Source organism: Ranitomeya imitator, chromosome 2 (assembly GCF_032444005.1).
Source record: "Ranitomeya imitator isolate aRanImi1 chromosome 2, aRanImi1.pri, whole genome shotgun sequence".
Taxonomy (NCBI): domain Eukaryota; kingdom Metazoa; phylum Chordata; class Amphibia; order Anura; family Dendrobatidae; genus Ranitomeya; species Ranitomeya imitator.
This window is the reverse complement of record NC_091283.1, coordinates 136,345,039-136,366,013: the sequence shown is the minus strand read 5'-3', so window position 1 is coordinate 136,366,013 and position 20,975 is coordinate 136,345,039. Positions and strand designations below refer to the sequence as shown.

The 20,975-nt window shown below is 39.9% G+C and overlaps 1 protein-coding gene across 2 annotated transcripts in view; it reads right to left on the bottom strand.

Annotated features, from left to right (window-relative positions):
* LOC138662140 (phosphatidylinositol 3,4,5-trisphosphate 5-phosphatase 2B-like) overlaps nucleotides 1–20,975 on the bottom strand; it is a 148,513-nt gene that overhangs the window by 45,931 nt on the left and 81,607 nt on the right. For both annotated transcript variants that reach the window (XM_069747322.1, XM_069747323.1), the window contains exons 6-10: nucleotides 11,281–11,368; nucleotides 9,694–9,765; nucleotides 4,865–4,966; nucleotides 4,708–4,786; nucleotides 708–904 (exon numbers count right to left, since the gene is read on the bottom strand). In XM_069747322.1, the coding sequence (XP_069603423.1) occupies nucleotides 708–904; nucleotides 4,708–4,786; nucleotides 4,865–4,966; nucleotides 9,694–9,765; nucleotides 11,281–11,368 (538 nt within the window). The remainder of the gene's footprint in view (nucleotides 1–707; nucleotides 905–4,707; nucleotides 4,787–4,864; nucleotides 4,967–9,693; nucleotides 9,766–11,280; nucleotides 11,369–20,975) is intronic.

Sequence of the window (20,975 nt, the reverse complement as noted above, 5' to 3'; positions counted from 1 at the left end):
TTTGTGAACTCTGTGTGGATTGTTTTGTAGTTTTTATACTGACCGCACAGTATCCTTTCCTATCTATCAAGCTAGACTGGCCTCCTATGCTAAAATCTGATTTCATCTCTGCGTATGTTATTTTCCCCTCCTCTCACCGTCAATATTTGTGGGGGGCTATCTTTCCTTTGGGGATTTTCTCTGAGGCAAGATAGGTTTCCTGTTTCTATCTTTAGGGGAAGTTAGATCTTAGGCTGTGCCGAGGGGTCTAGGGAGCGTCAGGTACCCCCCACGGCTATTTCTAGTTGCGCTGCTAGGTTCAGGGTCTGCGGTCAGTACAGATACCACCTCCTTCAGAGCTTGTCTCATGTTGTTCCTAAACCACCAGATCATAACAGCAGCCATGTTTAACATGTTTGACAAACAGTCAGGAGAATTAGCTGCTGGCCAACAGTTGACAGCCATTTGTCTTTGGAAATCAGGGCTGCCAAACTACTATTCTTTTTGGACAACGCATCCATAAATCACATACCTACAGCTATTTTTATTGACACATTGGAAACCCATAAGTCATTAAAATAATGAATGACCCCAATACGTATGTGTATAAATCCATTGGATCTACAGTGCTATATTCTCTCCATTATATGTAGATACTAAATCTTTTATAAAGGGATAGGTGTGTACATTTCATACCTTGTCATGAAAGTTTTGCATGTAGAACTTACTAATTTATATTGATTCATTGTTTGAGATATCAATGTTGTTCTAAGAAACTCGGCCCATTCCCGGTCTCCTTGTGGATTTTCTTGTGTTCCAATCATGTACAGGTCATAGGACACACAGACAGAAGCGCTGTCCAGGTTCCCTTCAATCTTCCTTGCGGATAGCCATGAAGAAAGAGAACGAGGAGGGGTTGAGCCACCTGAAGAGTCAAAGCGTTAATTATTTATAATCGTATGAAAAAAAGGACACTTTTCCCTTAGGTTTGACTAATGATAACCTACAGCCATCCTATACTTATAGACTACACATACAAATAATAATCACTTCTGGTAATTGTAATTGATGTTCACCTACGCGATGTGTACCTATCCAAGTATTTACAGCTGCCCAACACCAACCAGATCTTCTACACAAATGATAAGTGATGGGATTGCCTTATTATCTATCAGAAGGACAGGATGGCACTCATCCGGGTGTATATAATAGTTGGCACTCACATCTTCATAAAAAGTGCTTTATTAAATCCAAATTAAAAACAGCAGCAACAATGGTGGACATGGTGGCACAAAAAATGTTATGAAGAAGGCTAAAAAAAACCCCACACACTGCACGTTTGTGACCTACATGGTCCTTTGTCAAACATTGCCTTCTTCAAAACATTTTGTGTTGCTGCTGTTTTTTTTATTTAAAAAAGCACTTTTTTATGATGATGTGAGTGCCAGCTATCGTTTGGACTGTTGCTGCTATTGGAGTATTTTGTTGTGCACCCAGGCAAGTGAGCTGACTGCTCCTACAGTGGGGGGAAATAAGTAAGTTTTAACTTAATGAATCGGTGCCCTTGTAGCCTCACATCTTACAGTATTTCGACAAGTTGTTGTCATAAGATCCTTGGTCAAGTTTTATTTTTGAAATACCTTAATGATTTCTGGATGTCTGTAACCCATGTATGGTTAGTCATTTTGTCCATCTGTGCAAAGCTTCACCTATTCTTTAATGTATTCAGACAATAAAAATGCTTTGGCATCAGCTATCCTTCCACTTATCTTCCAGGAATGCACACTTGTCACCTTGGAATTTTATAATGTGTCCTTTAGCTGTCATAGGTTTTATGGATAGCAGTTTTCCTTCTAGACTAGAAACACACAACACGTCTTTTACTAGTGTCCATTAGTTCTGTCCATTAATACAAACGGAATCTGTCATTCTTTATATGATGCAATTTTGATGCAAGCACAACTCCCCCTCGACTCAGCTCACATATACCCCTGGCTGCATCCTCCTATAGGTTATGTCTTAGAAATGCACTATGAATTTGCTTTAAAATAACCAGATTGATGTGTATGGCCGATGTAAGCTTGCGAGCAGGGCCCTCACTCCTCTTGGTATCTATTTTGAACTGTGTTTTTGTTACGCTGAAATGTCTATTGTCTGTACAAATCCCCTCTACAATTTGTAAAGTGCTGCGGAATATGTTGGGGCAATCTAAATAAAATTATTATTATTAATTAAACAGAAATGTAATTTTTTTCATATATACAACCTATCCATTAAATATAATAAATTGCATCATAAAAAGAGTGCCGGATTCCATTTGTATTGTATTCTAGATTGGGGCCCTATCCATGCATTTACCACTAGGAGTGCCATGCTTCCCATAGTGTCAATAAATTCTGTCCATTGTTAGTGGGACATGTTCAGCATATTCTACATTTATTCTGCTCCCATCAATAAAATACATGATATGCTTGTTATTATGGTTAAGTCCAGTGAAAATGCTTCTGGAATTTGTCATATGACTTATTGCTCCGGAGTCGATGCATAAACCCTGTAATGTCCAATTATTTGTTACATTTAATGTTCTATTCCATTTATCTGCACATGAATCAGAAATTCTAGCTTTAATGTTTGTTTAGTGCTTTTGGAAATAGTTTCTCTTGTTCCATTTTCCATATTGTACTGTCTTTCTTTAAGTGTCCCTATTTGTTTCTTTCATGTGTAACCATTTATCCATTGCTTTAAAGGGAACCTGTCACCTGAATTTGGCGGGACAGGTTTGTGGTCATATGGGCGGGGTTTTCGGGTGTTTGATTCACCCTTTCCTTACCCGCTGGCTGCCTGCTGGCCGCAATATTGGGTTGAAGTTCATGCTGTGTCCTTCGTAGTACACGCCTTAATCATGATTCTACAGTGACCTTCTGTGGAGTCCTGCACACATTATTTTCTTTGTATTCATCTACTAGCCTGGTTATTACAAATTCTAGTGTCCGGTCTGTGTCAGGGCTTCTTTTTAGTCTAGTAGTAGTTAATTTGTACCCTGTATGTGTTAGGTAAACTGCATAGCAACATGGCTGTCTATTATATCCATACCCACTGATCTCAGTTGTGTGATCACTTCTGCCATTGCATAAATATGTTCTTGCATATCCTTTTTTTGCAGAGTCTCGCTGTGTGCAGTTTCATTAGCAGAAATAATTACTTAGCAAAAGCGTTTTTGCAATGCATTGCACGTGAATTTAGCAGACTTCTCATATCTTATATGGATCGGTTGGTCATCTTCCACTGATGTGCTGCCTGTCTGCTTTTCTTGTTCCATTCCTGAAGTTTTTCTTTAGTAATAACCTCCCACAAGTCATCTCTGGATAATAACATTTCCAGTTTAAACTTTCAAAGCTTATAATTGTGTCATGTAGAACAACAAATGTAATATATAATTGTGTCATGGCTCAACTCTGGGGCTCAATCTGGTGATCTCTGGTTGTGAGTCGGTTTCCTTCTTTGTTGGACCACAGCCTGTGTTGCCTCTGTCCAACTGCTGATAATGCTCCTGTCTTTGCTCTGCTGTGCTGCTTCTGTGCAGGTGTTTTCAGTTCCTCGTTTGGTTTGTCCTGTCACATCTTGGGAGGGACAATTTATACTCCCCTGGCACATGCAGTCTTTACTGGCTATATTTTAAGTTAGATGGATGTTTGGAGTCCCAGCTCCCCAGTCAAGGATTATGCTGCTGAGGTTTTCTCTATTGCTTTTCCTACAGTTTATTTGCGTGTTCCCCTTCCCGATACTCTTCCCATTTTGTTACATTTAGGGTTTGGTGGAGTTCCACATATATATTGAAGGTTCCTTTCTTTTTCTTCTGTCTTTCTTGTACAACTGTGTGAACACATCTTTAGCCCTGTGTCTCACCCTGGTGTGTGTGCACTACGTTCTGCTGTTGTTATTTTGGGTTACACTCTGTGTATAGTTGAGGGTGCAGTTAAGGACACTCACGGTTAGCCGACGTCGATTGGTGGTGCCATTACATAATTTTAGGGTGCCAACCTCCTTGTTCAGGCAGGGACAAATCAGGGTCAAATTAGGGATTTGCCTACTCTGTAAAGGAAACTGTGATGTACAGGATTAACATCTCCCCTAGTTTTTCCATCCTTGTGTGAGTGTTAGGGCTTAGTCAGAACATTTTGTCATTATTCAGCTTGGTCACTGTACATTTAAGCTATGAGTTGAAGGCCATTTTTATTCTCTTATATATTTCTATATATTTGCTGAGTTATTTACTTGTATACCAGAGATGTGAACCTCTACAAGATTCCTTGTATGACCTCGTTAACCCCACTGTGCTCTATCTGTGTCTGGACCCATAACCTGCTGCAGATTTCAGCTTTCAGCAGAATCATCCAATACTCAGATATTGTGGAAGAATGAACTGTTTGACATACAGCAACCCATATTTCCATCATTTCAACATGAAGGATATACAGAGAGTCGGCACAAATAAAACTGAGAGGTCATACTATGCAGTCTAGACGAACGATATAAGAGTATGTTAATAAACTCGAACAGTTAATACGGCACCATCTGCTATCTACTTAACATAGTGTCTCCAGGATAAAAGTGCAGCGAATTTTTATTACACCAACACCCAGAAAGGAATGTTTGATACCTAATAATTTGGGTATTTAAAGCAATTTATGTACTTTGGTGCTTCAAACACATCCCTGATATATTTACCCATATTCCAGGTCCCGACAAATACAGACAGACTTTGGGGCGCAGTCTTTTGGGTCCTTATCTGGTCACTTTGTTTTAGCTATAGGCAAAATATCATAGTCAGTCTAGTGAGAACTGTTAGCTACATTGCTAAAGCATCCTTTATTTTCCTACTTACATGTTGAGATTCTTTTGCTCTGTATCTCTTAATCCCGGGTGAATGACAAGTTGTCAGAGGAGTGGGGAAACCAGAAATACCCTCGTTGTATGTCTGTTTGGCCTGTAAAAGTGTAAAAAGTAGCATAAAAAATAAATGAACATACCCTAATACGTGTATTCAGTACATAAACTTGAATTAAATTCTCCCCAAAACTAATAATCATGATAATTATAAGATAACAAATGAATAGTGATGAGTGAATATACTCGCTACTCGAGATTTCCCGAGCGTGCTCAGGTGTCCTCCGAGTATTTTTTAGTGCTCGGAGATTTAGTTTTCCTCACCTCAGCTGAATGATTTACATCTGTTAGCCAGCATAAGTACATGTGGGGATTCCCTAGCAACCAGGCAACTCCCACATGTACTTATGCTGGCTAACAGATGTAGATCATTCAGCTGCGGCAAGAAAAACTATATTTCCGAGCACTAAAAAATACTCGGAGGACACCCGAGCGTGCTCGGGAAATCTCAAGTAACGAGTATATTTGCTCATTACTACAAATGAGCCTTTATCCACTACCCTGATGAGTAAAAAATTCTGAATTTGAAAAGCATGTATCCTCATTAAAAGGAACCTGTCAGCAGGATTGTGCTCAGTAAACTACAGACAGTGTCAGGTCGGCGCCGTTATACTGATTAAAATGATACTTTGGTTGATGAAATCCGTCTTGTGGTTGTTGTTTAATCTTTATTATTAACCCCTTTCTGACATTAGAAGTACTATCCTGTCGAGGTGGGGTGGGCCCGTATGCCCACCGATGGGATAGTACATCATACGCGATCGGCCGCGCTCGCGGGGTGAGTGCGGCCGATCACGGCCGGGTGTCAGCTGCCTATCGCAGCTGACATCCGGCACTATGTGCCAGGAGCGGTCACGGACCGCTCCCGGCACATTATCCCCCGGCACACCGCAATCAAACATGATCGCGCTGTGCCGGCGGTGCAGGGAAGCATCGCGCAGTGAGGGGGCTCCCTGCGGGCTTCCCTGAGCCCCCCGCAGCAACGCGATGTGATTGCGTTGCTGCGAGGGTCTCCTCACCTCCCTCCCTGCTCCAGACCCGGATCCAAGATGGCCACGGCATCCGGGTCCTGCAGGGAGGGAGGTGGCTTACCAAGTGCCTGCTCAGAGCAGGGCTTGGTAAGCCTGCACAGATCTCAGAAAGATCGGTGATCTGACAGAGTGCTGTGCAAACTGTCATATCACCGATCTGTGATGTCCATCCCCCCCCCCCCCCCCCCCCCCCCCCGGGGCAAAGTAAAAAAGTTCAAAAAAAAAATTCCAAATGTGTAAAAAGAAACATTAAAAAAAAATTCCTATGTAATGAAAAAAAAAACTATTATTCTCATAAATACATTTCTTTATCTAAATAATAAAAAAAAACAATAAAAGTACACATATTTAGTATCGCTGCGTCTGTAACGGCCCGACCTATAAAACTGGCCCACTAGTTAACCCCTTCAGTAAACACCGTAAGAAAAAAAAAAAACGAAGCAAAAAACAACGCTTTATTATCATACAGCCGAACAAAAAGTGGAATAACACGCGATCAAAAAGAGGGATATAAATAACAATGGTACCGCTGAAAACGTTATCTTGTCCCGCAAAAAACGAACTGACATACAGCATCATCAGCAAAAAAATAAAAAAGTTATAGTCCTGAGAATAAAGCGATGCAAAAATAATTATTTTTTCTATAAAATAGTTTTTCTCGTATAAAAGTGCCAAAACATAAAAAAGATATAAATTAGGTGTTGCTGTAATCGTACTGACCCGAAGAATAAAACTGCTTTATCCATTTTACCAAACGCGGAACAGTATAAATGCCTCCCCCAAAAGAAATTCATGAATAGCTAGTTTTTGGTCATTCTGCCTCACAAAAATCGGAATAAAAAGCGATCAAAAAATGTCACATGCCCAAAAATGTTACCAATAAAAACGTCAACTCGTCCCGCAAAAAACAAGACCTCACATGACTCTGTGGACCAAAATATGGAAAAATTATAGCTCTCAAAATGTGGTAACGCAAAAAATATTTTTTTGCAATAAAAAGCGTCTTTCAGTGTGTGACGGCTGCCAATCATAAAAATCTGCTAAAAAACAACTATAAATAGTAAATCAAACCCCCCTTCATAATCCCCTTAGTTAGGGAAAAATTAGAAAAATGTATTTATTTCCATTTTCCCATTAGGGCTAGGGTTAGGGTTAGGGCTAGGCTTAGGGCTAGGGCTAGGGCTAGGGTTAGGGCTAGGGTTAGGGCTAGGGCTAGGGTTAGGGTTGGGGCTAGGGTTAAGGCTACAGTTAGGGTTGGGGCTAAAGTTAGGGTTGGGGCTAAAGTTATGGTTAGGGTTTAGATTACATTTACAGTTGGGAATAGGGTTGGGATTAGGGTTAGGGTGTGTCAGGGTTAGAGGTGTGGTTAGGGTTACTGTTGGGATTAGGGTTTGGGGTGTGTTTGGATTAGGGTTTCAGTTATAATTGGGGGGTTTCCACTGTTTAGGCACATCAGGGGCTCTCCAAACGCGACATGGCGTCCGATCTCAATTCCAGCCAATTCTGCGTTGAAAAAGTAAAACAGTGCTCCTTCCTTTCCGAGCTCTCCCGTGTGCACAAACAGGGGTTTACCCCAACATATGGGGTATCAGCGTACTCAGGACAAATAGGACAACAACTTTTGGGGTCCAATTTCTCCTGTTACCATTGGGAAAATACAAAACTGGGGGCTAAAAAATAATTTTTGTGGGAAAAAAAAGATTTTTTATTTTTACGGCTCTGCGTTATAAACTGTAGTGAAACACTTGGGGGTTCAAAGTTCTCACAACACATCTAGATAAGTTCCTTGGGGGGTCTAGTTTCCAATATGGGGTCACTTGAGGGGGGTTTCTACTGTTTAGGTACATTAGGGGCTCTGCAAACGCAATGTGACGCCTGCAGACCATTCCATCTAAGTCTGCATTCCAAATGGCGCTCCTTCCCTTCCAAGCCCTCCCATGCGCCCAAACGGTGGTTCCCCCCCCCACATATGGGGTATCAGCGTACTCAGGACAAATTGGACAACAACTTTTGGGGTCGAATTTCTCCTCTTACCCTCGGGAAAATACAAAACTGGGGGCTAAAAAATTATTTTGGGGGGAAAGTTTTTTTTTTATTTTCACGGCTCTGCGTTACAAACTGTAGTGAAACACTTGGGGGTTCAAAGCTCTCACAACACATCTAGATGAGTTCCTTAGGGGGTCTACTTTCCAAAATGGTGTCACTTATGGGGGGTTTCTACTGTTTAGGTACATTAGGGGTTCTGCAAATGCAATGTGACGCCTGCAGATCATTCCATCTAAGTCTGCATTCCAAATGGTGCTCCTTCCCTTCCGAGCCCTCCCATGCGTCCAAACGGTGGTTCCCCCCCACATATGGGGTATCAGCGCACTCAGGACAAATTGGACAACAAATTTTGGGGTCCAATTTCTCCTGCTACCCTCGGGAAAATACAAAACTGGGGGCTAAAAAAATAATTTTTGTGGGAAAAAATTTTTGTTTTATTTTTACGGCTCTGCATTATAAACTTCTGTGAAGCCCTTGGTGGGTCAAAGCGCTCAAAACACATCTAGATAAGTTCCTTAGGGGGTCTACTTTCCAAAATGGTGTCACTTGTGGGGGGTTTCAATGTTTAGGCACATCAGTGGCTCTCCAAACGCAACATGGCGTCCCATCTCAATTCCTGTAAATTTTGCATTGAAAAGTCAAACGGCGCTACTTCCCTTCCGAGCTCTCCCATGTGCCCAAACAGTGGTTTACCCCCACATATGGGGTGTCAGCGTACTCATTTGGGGTCCAATTTCTTCTCTTAACCTTGGGAAAATAAAAAATTGGGGGTGAAAAGATAATTTTTGTGAAAAAATATGATTTTTTATTTTTATGGTTCTGCATTATAAACTTCTGTGAAGCACTTGGTGGGTCAAAGTGCTCACCACACCTCTAGATAAGTTCCTTAGGGGGTCTACTTTCCAAAATGGTGTCACTTGTGGGGGGTTTCAATGTTTAGGCACATCAGTGGCTCTCCAAACGCAACATGGCGTCCCATCTCAATTCCTGTCAATTTTGCATTGAAAAGTCAAACGGCGCTCCTTCCCTTCCGAGCTCTCCCATGCGCCCAAACAGTGGTTTACCCCCACATATGGGGTATCAGCGTACTCAGGACAAATTGTACAACAACTTTTGGGGTCCATTTTCTCCTGTTACCCTTGGTTCCAAAATTGTGCTGATGTAAAATAGACATGTGGGAAATGTTACTTATTAAGTATTTTGTGTGACATATCTCTGTGATTTAATTGCATAAAAATTCAAAGGTGGAAAATTGCGAAATTTTCAAAATTTTTGCCAAATTTCCGTTTTTTTCACAAATAAACGCAGGTACTATCATAGAATTTTTACCACTATCATGAAGTACAATATGTCACGAGAAAACAATGTCAGAATCACTGGGATCCGTTGAAACGTTCCAGAGTTATGACCTCATAAAGGGACAGTGGTAAGAATTGTAAAAATTGGCCCGGTCATTAACGTGCAAACCACCCTTGGGGGTAAAGGGGTTAATAAAGAAAAGTGAATGTAGAAAATGGACCAAATGATTTTCCCCTTTCTTATTATCTGGTCTTAATTTTAATGAGGAAACTGGGAATCGCACTCCTATCTGATACTGATGACCTGTCCTAAGAATAGGTTATCAATATTATAATTCCAGAAAAAATCTATTTTTAATTTTAATCTGAACCCTTCAATTTTTGCAATTCACCTTGTGTTCCAGAGCAGAAAGTGACTGCAGAACAGCCGGAATGCTGCACATGAGGCCGTCCAATATATCAAGCTGGGGTGAAAAAGAAGAAACCATGATTGAAAGCATAAAAATAGAAACATACTATAAGTCTCTAATGAATATTAACTTTCTCAAGCACTTACACCTGTCATCGTTCACATTAATAATTATCTGTCTGATATTTATTTTTACCATATTACTTTCATTAGTATACACAGCTGTATGTTTTTAAACAGGTAAGTATTCATTGTGTGTCAGTTTTAAATACAGTAAGCCTATGTTCACACAGGAGTTTTGCTGTGTTTCTTTTCTGTAGCCAAAACCTGCTCTCTTGGCAGTAAAAACACTGTGTTCAAAATGCACATTTTTCAGCTTTTTTGCGCATTTTTTCAAGGTGTTTTCACTGTTTTTGTCACTTTTTTGCAGCTTTTTTTAAAATGCGGATTACATGTGTGCATTGCTTACAGTTCGTGTTTAATAAAGTTAGTTTTCTTCACAAAAAATGCAGCAAAAACTGTGAAAAACATTGTTGCTTTTTTTGCAGCATTTTTTTCATTTTATTATTGCTTTCTATGGTTAAAAAACATCATCACTCTGAGCAGGACACCTGGGAACCCTTTATCTACCCTTCTATCCCTTGTTCCCATCCCCCAATTCTCCCTAAGTTTTTGCAGCAACAACTGGTTATGCAAATGGTAAACTTTATTTTACGTCGCAAAAAAGATGTTATGTTCTTTAGTTTTCCTTGTATGTTAAAAAATACTTTAAAAAAATAATTTATTAAAAAAAAAGGGCTGCAAAAATGCTGAAAGTAATGACAAGGTGAAGATCTCAAAACGCTGCAGTTTTTAAATTCGGTCAGAAAAAAAAATCAAGTATGTGCGTGAGATTTCTGAAATCTCATTGCTTTTGCTGGTACTGTAAAAAGCAGCTTTTAATTTGCAGGAAAAAAAGCTGAAAAAATGCTGCATGTGAACATAGCCTAACACAGATCTGACTCTTTAGGTTACATTACCATGATGAGCTTTTTATGTTGATGAATTTCTGAACCATTTCTGCATCTATTAAGGAAATTAGGTTACTTGAGTTTTTTCTATGGCAGTTTTAAGTTCTTTTTTTTTTTACATGCTTTTTTATCGCATTTTTAATGCTGCATTTTTTGATGTTTCCTGGTATTTGGCTTTTACTAAACTTCACTTGTGCACGTTACATGCAAATTACTTGTGTTTTTAATAAGTTTCTGCAGTGGAAATGCACTAGAAATACATTTTTAACCTGCAGATTTTTTGCATCTAATCCAAATCTATGTGGAAAATCTGCACAGAAAATTCAGCGTAATCACAAGAGAAATTAACATGCTGCTGATCTGAAAGCCGCACCGCAGCTCAGTTTATGCTGAGTAAAAAAGAAGCCCAGTGGGCAGGAGATTTCTATAAATCCCATCCACTCTGCTGCAACTGTAAGACGCTGCGATTTTGATGCAGACAAAATACGTGGCATCGAAAATTCACCAAAAACTCATCGAGGGCGCAAAACCTAAAAGTACAGTAAGGAACAGTTACCAACCTGGTCACCGGTCGGAAGTATTAGCATAGATGTCTGTCCAAAGACTTGATCAAGTGTCTTCAAACTGTGCAACGTGTCTTTAACCTCTCTGGAAATAAATCAAAAAAGGTAATAATGACATCAAGTTAGGAAATATCAAAAACTGCTTGTACCATTACCATTTATTACACTGGTCTGCAAAAAAAAAAATTTCTGGCATGGACTTTAAGAACAGTTTTAGACTAATTTGAGGGTGATGTATTCAAATCTGATCTTATAATTTCTCTATCACATCACGTTTTTGCGCTATAGGTATATAGCCCATTTTCATGAATTCCATGATAAATATAAGTAGTGTATGAAAAGTGCCGGTTTATACGGTTCACTAAGGTAAATTTAGTTTTCATTTAGTCTCCCAATAATTGTGAGAATATCTTTGTTTTCTTTGAACATGTATAATTCCCATTTGTTATGATAACACCCTTGTTTTCTGTGCTACTGGGACAGTCGAGCTACAGCAGAGCATTGGGTGAAAACTGAATGGCCTCAGTGACAGAGTTTGGCATCTGGCGATAAGAATGTCATCCATGATCCTCTAGTGGATAGGAAGGACATTGTTTTTCCTCCCTTAGGCCGGCGTCACACTTGCGAGTTTTACGGACGTAAGAGCGCAGAAACTACGTCCGTAAAACTCGCAAAAAATACGGCACAATTATTCTCTATGCCCCTGCTCCTATCTGCCGTATTTTACTGATCAGTATTATACGGCTTTCTACGGCCGTACAAAATCGCAGCATGCTGCGTTTGTCACCGTATTGTGCAAATAAAACGCCAATGAAAGTCTATGGAAGCCCCAAAAATACGGATTACACACGGACCAGCAGTGTGACTTGCGAGAAATACGCAGCGCTGTTAGAGAGAAAAGCCGGTAATTCAGTGCGGTGTACAGTAAAATCACACTGACAGCTTACAGTAGAATAGGTAGAATAAATATGTACGCATAGAATAGGTATATATATATATATATATATGTCAGTGAGACACATATATGTATATATAGTCTTACTTCATACAGCCGCGATATAGCAAAAAGCCGGTAATTCAATTACCGGCTTTTGCTTTCACCGTGTAGCGGTGAGATATGGGGTAATGAAGGGTTAATGCCACCTTGCTATTGTAAGGTGACATTAAGCCAGATTAATAATGGAGAGGCGTCAATTATGACACCTATCCATTATTAATCCAATTGAATGAAAGGGTTAAAAAAACACACACACATTATTAAAAATTATTTTAATGAAATAAAAACAAAGGTTGTTGTAATATTTTATTTAACGCCCAATCCAATCACTGAAGACCCTCGTTCTGTGAAAGAAAAAACATAATAAACCAACAATATACTTACCTTCCGCAGATCTGTAAAGTCCAACGATGTAAATCCTTCTGAAGGGGTTAAAACATTTTGCAGCAAGGAGTTCCGCTAATGCAGGCTGCTCCTTGCTGCAAAACCCCGGGGAATGAAGCTAAATATAGGTCAATGATCTATATTTAGCTTCATTTGCGGTGAGGCGCCCTCTGCTGGCTGTTCATAGAGCCTGGGAGCTTTCTAGGTAAGTTCCCACGATCTATGAACAGCCAGCAGAGGGCGCCTCACCGCAAATGAAGCTAAATATAGATCATTGACCTATATTTAGCTTCATTCCCCGGGGTTTTGCAGCAAGGAGCAGCCTGCATTAGCGGAACTCCTTGCTGCAAAATGTTTTAACCCCTTCAGAAGGATTTACATCGTTGGACTTTACAGATCTGCGGAAGGTAAGTATATTGTTGGTTTATTATGTTTTTTCTTTCACAGAACGAGGGTCTTCAGTGATTGGATTGGGCGTTAAATAAAATATTACAACAACCTTTGTTTTTATTTCATTAAAATAATTTTTAAAAATATGTGTGTGTTTTTTTTTAACCCTTTCATTCAATTGGATTAATAATGGATAGGTGTCATAATTGACGCCTCTCCATTATTAATCTGGCTTAATGTCACCTTACAATAGCAAGGTGGCATTAACCCTTCATTACCCCATATCCCACCGCTACACGGGAATGGGAAGAGAGTGGCCAAGTGCCAGAATAGGCGCATCTTCCAGATGTGCCTTTTCTGGGGTGGCTGGGGGCAGGTGTTTTTAGCCAGGGGGGGGCCAATAACCATGGACCCTCTCCAGGCTATTAATATCTGCCCTCAGTCACTGGCTTTACTACTCTGGCGGAGAAAATTGCGCGGGAGCCCACACCAATTTTTTCCGCCATTTAACCCTTTATTTTAAGAGCTAGAACGGCCAAATTTTGCAGATACACACTACTAACATTAGTAGTGTGGATTATGCAAAAAAAATGGTGATATGAGATGGTTTACTGTATGTAAACCAGGTCTCATATCATGTCGGGTTTTAGGAAGGAGAAAGCAAAAGCCGGTAATTGAATTACCGGCTTTTTGCTATATCGCGGCTGTATGAAGTAAGAATATATATACATATATGTGTCTCACTGACATATATATATATATATATATATATATATATATAGACAGTATATATGTTTTGTTTTTTTTTTAACACATGGATCCCTTGTATAGGCGTATGTCGGTTTGGCAAGCCTGCGATAAAAACACGCAGTACGGCTGCCATACGGATTACATACGGAGGATGCCATGCGCAAAAAACGGTGACACACCCTGCCTACGGAGGAGCTACGGACCACTATTTTCAGGACTTTTCAGCGTATTACGGCCGTAATATACGGACCGTATTTGCATACGCTGAGTGTGACGCCGGCCTTACACATAAAACTTGGATTGAAGAAGCAGTTCGTCAAAGCTCTCAATCACAGTGGAGAATGCTTTAACTATATATGTTCAACTTTTCCTGGTCTTAGTGAAGAGAAGAAAAAGGCTGGAATATTTGATGGACCTCAAATAAGAACACTTATGAGAGACCCAAATTTTATCACATCAATGAATGAGACAGAAGAAAGATCTTGGAATGCATTTTGTAATGTGGTGCAGAATTTTCTAGGGAATAAGAAAGCAGACAACTATGAAGAGATTGTGGAAGAGCTACTAATGAGTCTGCAAAATCTTGGATGTAGAATGAGTATCAAGATTCACTATTTACACAGCCATTTGGACTTTTTTCCAGAGAACCTTGGGAATGTGAGCGAGGAACAAGGGGTGCGTTTTCATCAGGACATTAAAACAATGGAAAACGGTATCAAGGCCGGTGGGACTCACATATGATGGCTGACTATTGCTGGAGCTTGATGAGAGACAACCCAGAAGCTGTACATCACAGATCAGCCAAGAAAAGAAGGTTCAAATAACTGCCGTTTGTCATTCATCTGTGTGCCATATATATATGTTTTTATACTTTGTAGTTTCATTCTGTAAGTATATTTGATTTGCTGTACATAGACTTTGTAATCTTTGTTATTCCTTGACTAGATGGTGGCCCGATTCTAACGTATCGGGTATTCTAGAATATGTAGGTAGTATACAGCACAGGCTACGTACTATATTGCATAGTGACGTAGTATATAACACAACCGACGTAGTATCTAACATAGCTACGTAGTATAAAACAGAGCTACGTAGTATGTAACACAGCGTACGTAGTATATAGCAGAGCTACGTAGTATATAACACAGCCACGTATTATATAACATAGCCACGTAGTGTATTGCACAGGTATGTAGTATATTGGTCAGCCACGTAGTATATAGCAGAGCCACATAGTATATAACATAGCCACGTAGTATATAGTAGAGCCACGTAGTATATTGCACAGCCACGCAGTATATAACACAGTCATGTAGTGTATTGCACAGCTACGTAGTGTATTGCACAGCTACAGTATGTAGTATATTGGTCAGCGACGAAGTATATAGCAGAGCCACGTAGTATATAACATAGCCACATAGTATATTGTAGAGGCACGTAGTATATTGCATAGCTACGTACTATATTGCACAGCCACGTATTATATTGCACAGTCGACGCAGTATATAACAGAACCGACACAGCCACATAGTATATTGCACAGCTACATACTATATAACACAGAGCACGTAGTATATTGCATAGCCACCTTGTTTATTGCCCAGCTGCATAGTATATAGCAGAGATGTAGTATATAACAGAGCCCACGCAGTATGTAATACAGCCCACGTAGTATTTAGCAATGTGGGCACTATATGCGTGGTTAAAAAAGACTTAAAATAAAAAATAAACATATACTCACCTTCCAAAGGCCCCTTTAAGTCCTGGCGCCTGTGTACGGTGCATGCGGCAGCTTCTGGTCTCAGGGTTGGTATGAGCGCAGGACCTGTGATGACGTCGCGGTCACATCACCGTGGCAGGTCCTTCTCGCATAGCATCCTTGGCACCGGAACCTGCTGCTTGCACTGCCGAGGACAGCGCGACGTCGGAGGGTGAGAATAACCTTTATTTTTAATTATTATTATTTGTAACATTAGATCTTTTTACTATTGATGCTGCATACGCAGCATCAATAGTAAAAAGTTGGTCACACAGGGTTAATAGCTGTGTTAACGGAGTGCGTTACACCGCGGTCCGTTAACACTGACATTAACCCTGTGTGAGCGCTCAGCGCTGACTGCAGGGCAGTAAAGCAGCGGCCATTTCTTTGCCAGACTATGGCCGTCGCTGATTGGTCATGGCAATGGTCGTGGGTGTTTTGTCACGACCAATAGGCGACTTGGATTTCCATGACAGACAGAGGCCGTGACCAATGAATATCCGCGACAGACAGACAGACTGAAGTGACCCTTAGACAATTATATAGTAGATTAAAAATAGACAAAATGTAGTACCGAAAATCATGTGTTTTTATCATAAAACATTAGATAGGAGTAATTTATCAAAAATTTAAAATATCTCGAAATCCTAATGTGATAGCCAAAAACGGAGTTCATATTCGTAATCAGCAGCCAAAATTGACTTAAAATATGTTTTAAAACCTTTTGCCAGAAAAATTGTGTTGACCAGTGTTATAAAATAACACACATTATAAATAGTATCTTTTGTCTCTCAAGATATAATCCACCACTTAATGCCAAGTAGTATAATTTGGTAGCTCTGATTCACAGGTGGTGAGTGTAGCCGGCTGTAGACATGCAGTCACAGAAAAAAGTGAAAATATGGAGATAATTCATTATTTTTTATTGAAAACAGTCTATAAAGATAAAGGTAAGCAAACTCATATTTATTACAACTTTAAGGTGAATGCAATTTTTAATAAACATACTACAAAAAAGATTGTCGGCCCCATAAAAGACATTTTTCTAAATATTTAGAAGTCGGTAGTGGAAAAGAAAACCTATTGTCACACCTGCTGAGGGACCTGCCATTCCAATGTCTGTTCACGTCACTAGGTGCTGCTGCATGCATTTTACCCGAGGTGCTTGTGATAGGAGAAATGTCAGGACCAGAAGCAACCAACACAAACTACATCAAAGTGAATGAATCCAATAAAGAATATCACCAGCAGGAAATACCAATAGAGGTACCGTATTTAAAGAAGCACTTGAAAGGTGATAGGACAGACAAACAGAGCAAATGAAAAACACCTGAAACCCAAAAACGACAAATACAAACATAATAGTACTAAAACGCCCAAAGAAAAAGTGCATCTGTTGTGGCTCAGCAGAAAGAGATGCTGACTGCAGAACACAGAATCAAGGGTCCAAATCCAGAAGCATGGTGGCATATATACCAGGATGGAGGGTGGTCCAGATCTTGCACCGGGGCCCATCGGTCTCTAGTTATGCCACTGGCTAGATGGTCCGTTTGGTCGGTTGAAGGTTGAGCTCGGTAGCTAACAAGAAACTGAGATCACATCTATTACATCAGGTGAAGAAGAATTGGACTATTTGTCAAGAAACGTGTTTTTTTCTAGGTTTTCTGTTGCCTTGATTTTGTTTCTGGGCTTATACTTGGGAGACAAGTAGTGGCAATAGTGATGGCAGAGGCCAGTGCAGTCAAGGTGTGATTTTTCAAGAGAGAAGCATATGTTGCACTGCATTCACCCAGAAAGGGGTAAGAGCCGCCAGGGCATAATTGCCTAGCAGGTTACAACTCAGAAAGTTATATCTTAATCACCTTACAGTTTTTATTGTTGCAGATATAGGAGACTAGTCTCCAAAAATTTTAGAGTGAAGCCCCTATTTATGGTGTAATATGGTGAAGTCTTAAAAAAAAGAGATGATCGCGTTAACGGAGATAAAAAAAAATTAAGGCTAAGCCCTCAGCGTAGGTTGACTTTGCCACAGCAAGTTGATTTCTATGCTTTTTGGTGTGTGCAGTATGCTGAGAGACCACTGAGTGGCAGTGTTGGAGCAAAAATGCTCTAGGGAGTTACTACTATGGGTGATTATTATAATAAAACCATAATAAAGTTGGTAAAGAAAAGAAAGGACTCTCATGCAAAAAGCCCAGCAAAGCTAAAGCACGGTGTACAATGACAGGAGAAAAGGACCATACTTGTTGTACTTGTGGAAGGCTGAATCTGTGGCGGCATGCGCCCCAAGTTCTGCATCATGTCAGCAAACGATAAATGAGGAACGGGGGACTCAGAAGCAGAGGCAACATGAGTCAGTCTGGTGGTGGCCAGGTGTATGGCCATGGGGACTAGAGGTGGTTGCGATTCGCCTCTCCGCATCTGGACCTACAGGACTTAGGTAGTCCCAGCATGCTGTTGAAGGTACTGAGAAGCTGCATGGCTGGTGGTGAACTAGAGTCCTTCTGGCCAACAGTCTTCGTCTGAGTGTTCAAGGGTCGTCCATTAGATCCGGGGTAGCAGGTGATGCAACTTGGCGGGTAAGTGGTGTTATCACTGAGGTGGTTCTTTGTGTTGTGGGCATGAGGCTAGTTAGGCTGCAGTTGCCAAAACCAGAAGAAGGTTTAGGACTAACCTGGGAAGTCCTTAACAGTTAAGTATGTACTGGCACCATCATCATGGGGATTTTGTAAGGCGAATTCCCATGGATTACAAATTTAAAGCTTGAGCTGCACTAAAGCGTATCTGTCTTGCTCGGTTGCAAGCCATGCCCAACCGCCACATTTTCATAAATGTTATCAGACTTTTTAAAATAATTAACCTCAAAGAGTGTATACCATGCCTAGATCCATGGCACTTCCAAAAATTACATAAATCAAAAAAATAGACCGGAAGCTATATGCCATAAAATTACATGACACAATATTAAAAGATTCAACGTAAAACCAGTTAGTATGGGGACAGCAATATGCAAAAAAAACAGCCCCAAAAAAGGTACACAAATTACAGGTGAATCATCACCTTTAAGAATGGAGCTGATATTAGAATTGAAGTGAAGATTAAATATTTAAGTACAGGAAAGATATATATATCTTGGTACCGTGTTAGCCAGTAGATAGAAAAATATTTAGAATTGAGAGTCCTCAGTGGTTGATACCTTTTAATGGCTAACTGAAAAGTTGGTAACAAATTGTTCCATAAAGATGCAGTACATTCTGGTATCCTCCATTTTGATACAGGAAAGATATATATCTTGGTACCGTGTTAGCCAGTAGATGTTCCATAAAGACGCGGTACATTCTGGTAACTGCCTCCAAGTGATTCAGCCACAGAAAAAGTATGAAAAAGTTTTCAATTAGTGCCTAATTATGGTGTCCACAGCAAAAAAAAGGGGCATGATAGTAAGGAATAGGGATAGAAAACCTTAGGGATGGAAGTAAAGATAGTAAGTACTGTACCTTTAAATGACTGTGGCACCCCTGACGCGCGTTTCGCGTTTAAGCTTTTTCCAAGGGAGTGTGCTGAATCATGTGGATGCAGTTACCATTATAGGGATTGACAATGGAATATATCTAAGGATACTACAAACACTGTCATGGGGCTTGTTATATTTGGAATATTTCACTATGTATGATATAGAAAAAAGTTTTTTGGAAGCTTCATTGCTCCACAAATTTATAAATATTTAATCTTCACTTCAATTCTAATATCAGCTCCATTCTTAAAGGTGATGATTCACCTGTAATTTGTGTACCTTTTTTGGCTGTTTTTTGCATATTGCTGTCCCCATACTAACTGGTTTGAATCGTTTAATATTGTATCAATAAAAAATGTTCATGTAATTTTATGGCATATAGCGTCCCGTCTATTTTTTTGATTTTTTTTTAAATAATTGTATTTAGTCCTTCTTTGGAACTTGACTTTTCCCTAGTTTGATCACTGGTCTACAACTCTGCAATAGGGTATTGGACCTCTCAGTTTTATTCCAACAGGCAGCCTGTTAGTCCCTGCTTATGGCAGGGATAAGGAGGTCACCATAGCTGGCTAACCCCAAGGCCATTACATGGCAACCATCAGCATCTTGAGATCACGGGGTGCCTATAGGGGAGCCTCCATCTTCAAATAAACATCTAGATGCCGCTGTTGTGAAAGTGGCATCTAAGGGGTTAAACTGTGCGATCAGTGCTAGAAGGACGAAGTTGCCTCTGCTTGTGAGGCAGCGTCATTATCATGAACGCCGGATTTCAGAAAAGGGTTAAGCAGGTGGAGAAGGGAGAGAATATAGATAGCAGTATGGATTGTAGTTAAATAAGAGTCACAGTCATTTCAACATTTTTTGTGTTTTAGAGAATTTGACAGTAACCCCACCTCCTCTAAGAAGGAATTGAATAAAGTTGTGTTGTAAGCAGCGAAGTCGGACATCATTCCTCGTTCTTTGTATGAAGGTTTATTTGTGGAAGATCCTGTTAAATCAACATTATGCTTGCTACCAAAAGTCCACAAAAATATTATGGATCCACCAGGCCAATCCCTTCTCTTTGGCAATGGGGGTCTGTTTGTGCTAATGTGTAATTGTGTTAAACAGTTAATGAGTACTTTACTTTCATACATACAGAAACCTTTGACACTAGATGGCGTTTATTATGATACTAAATATTCTTAATTCTTTTATTTGTCCCCTATATCATCCAGTCCCGTCATGGGAAATAACATTCTAGTAATACTTTCATGGTAAATTATATCTGTAAATCATCTGCTACAGTCATTTATAACTATTAATCACAACACAAATTTTTTATTCATCTGCCTATCATTTCACATATGGTGCTCTTAAGTATCTAGGAAGCGCTAATAATAATGTGCGTCCCTTCTGACCTTTCCCTATGGTTCTTGTACTGCTTACAAGTACACAATGCGACTTCCGAAATACTGCGGTTGGGCGGAGCGGATCACATGGATACGAGGCATGCACGGCATAGTTTGAAGAAATTTGTCACAAGGTGAATGCATATTATTTACACTGGCAGTGCACACAATTTCATTACCTCCTGATGAAGCAATAATACAAAACTCGTGATGGGGTACTGGACAGTATTACACGTTGTGTGGCAATTATGGCTCATGGTTTTCTGATTCATTTGGCTATGTATATCTAGTGTTATATCATTCTACATGTTCTGGAAAATTCCTATAACTATATTTTCCATAACATATAACACAGAATTTGTTGGTAAAACATTTTTCTGTTTATTTTGAAAAAAATAACAAATTTAGAAATTGTTGGCAGCAACACATCTCAAAAAAGATTTGGGAGAGGAATGGTGTCCCATTCTTTTCTGATGTAGGATTCTCGCCGTTTACCAATCCTTTATT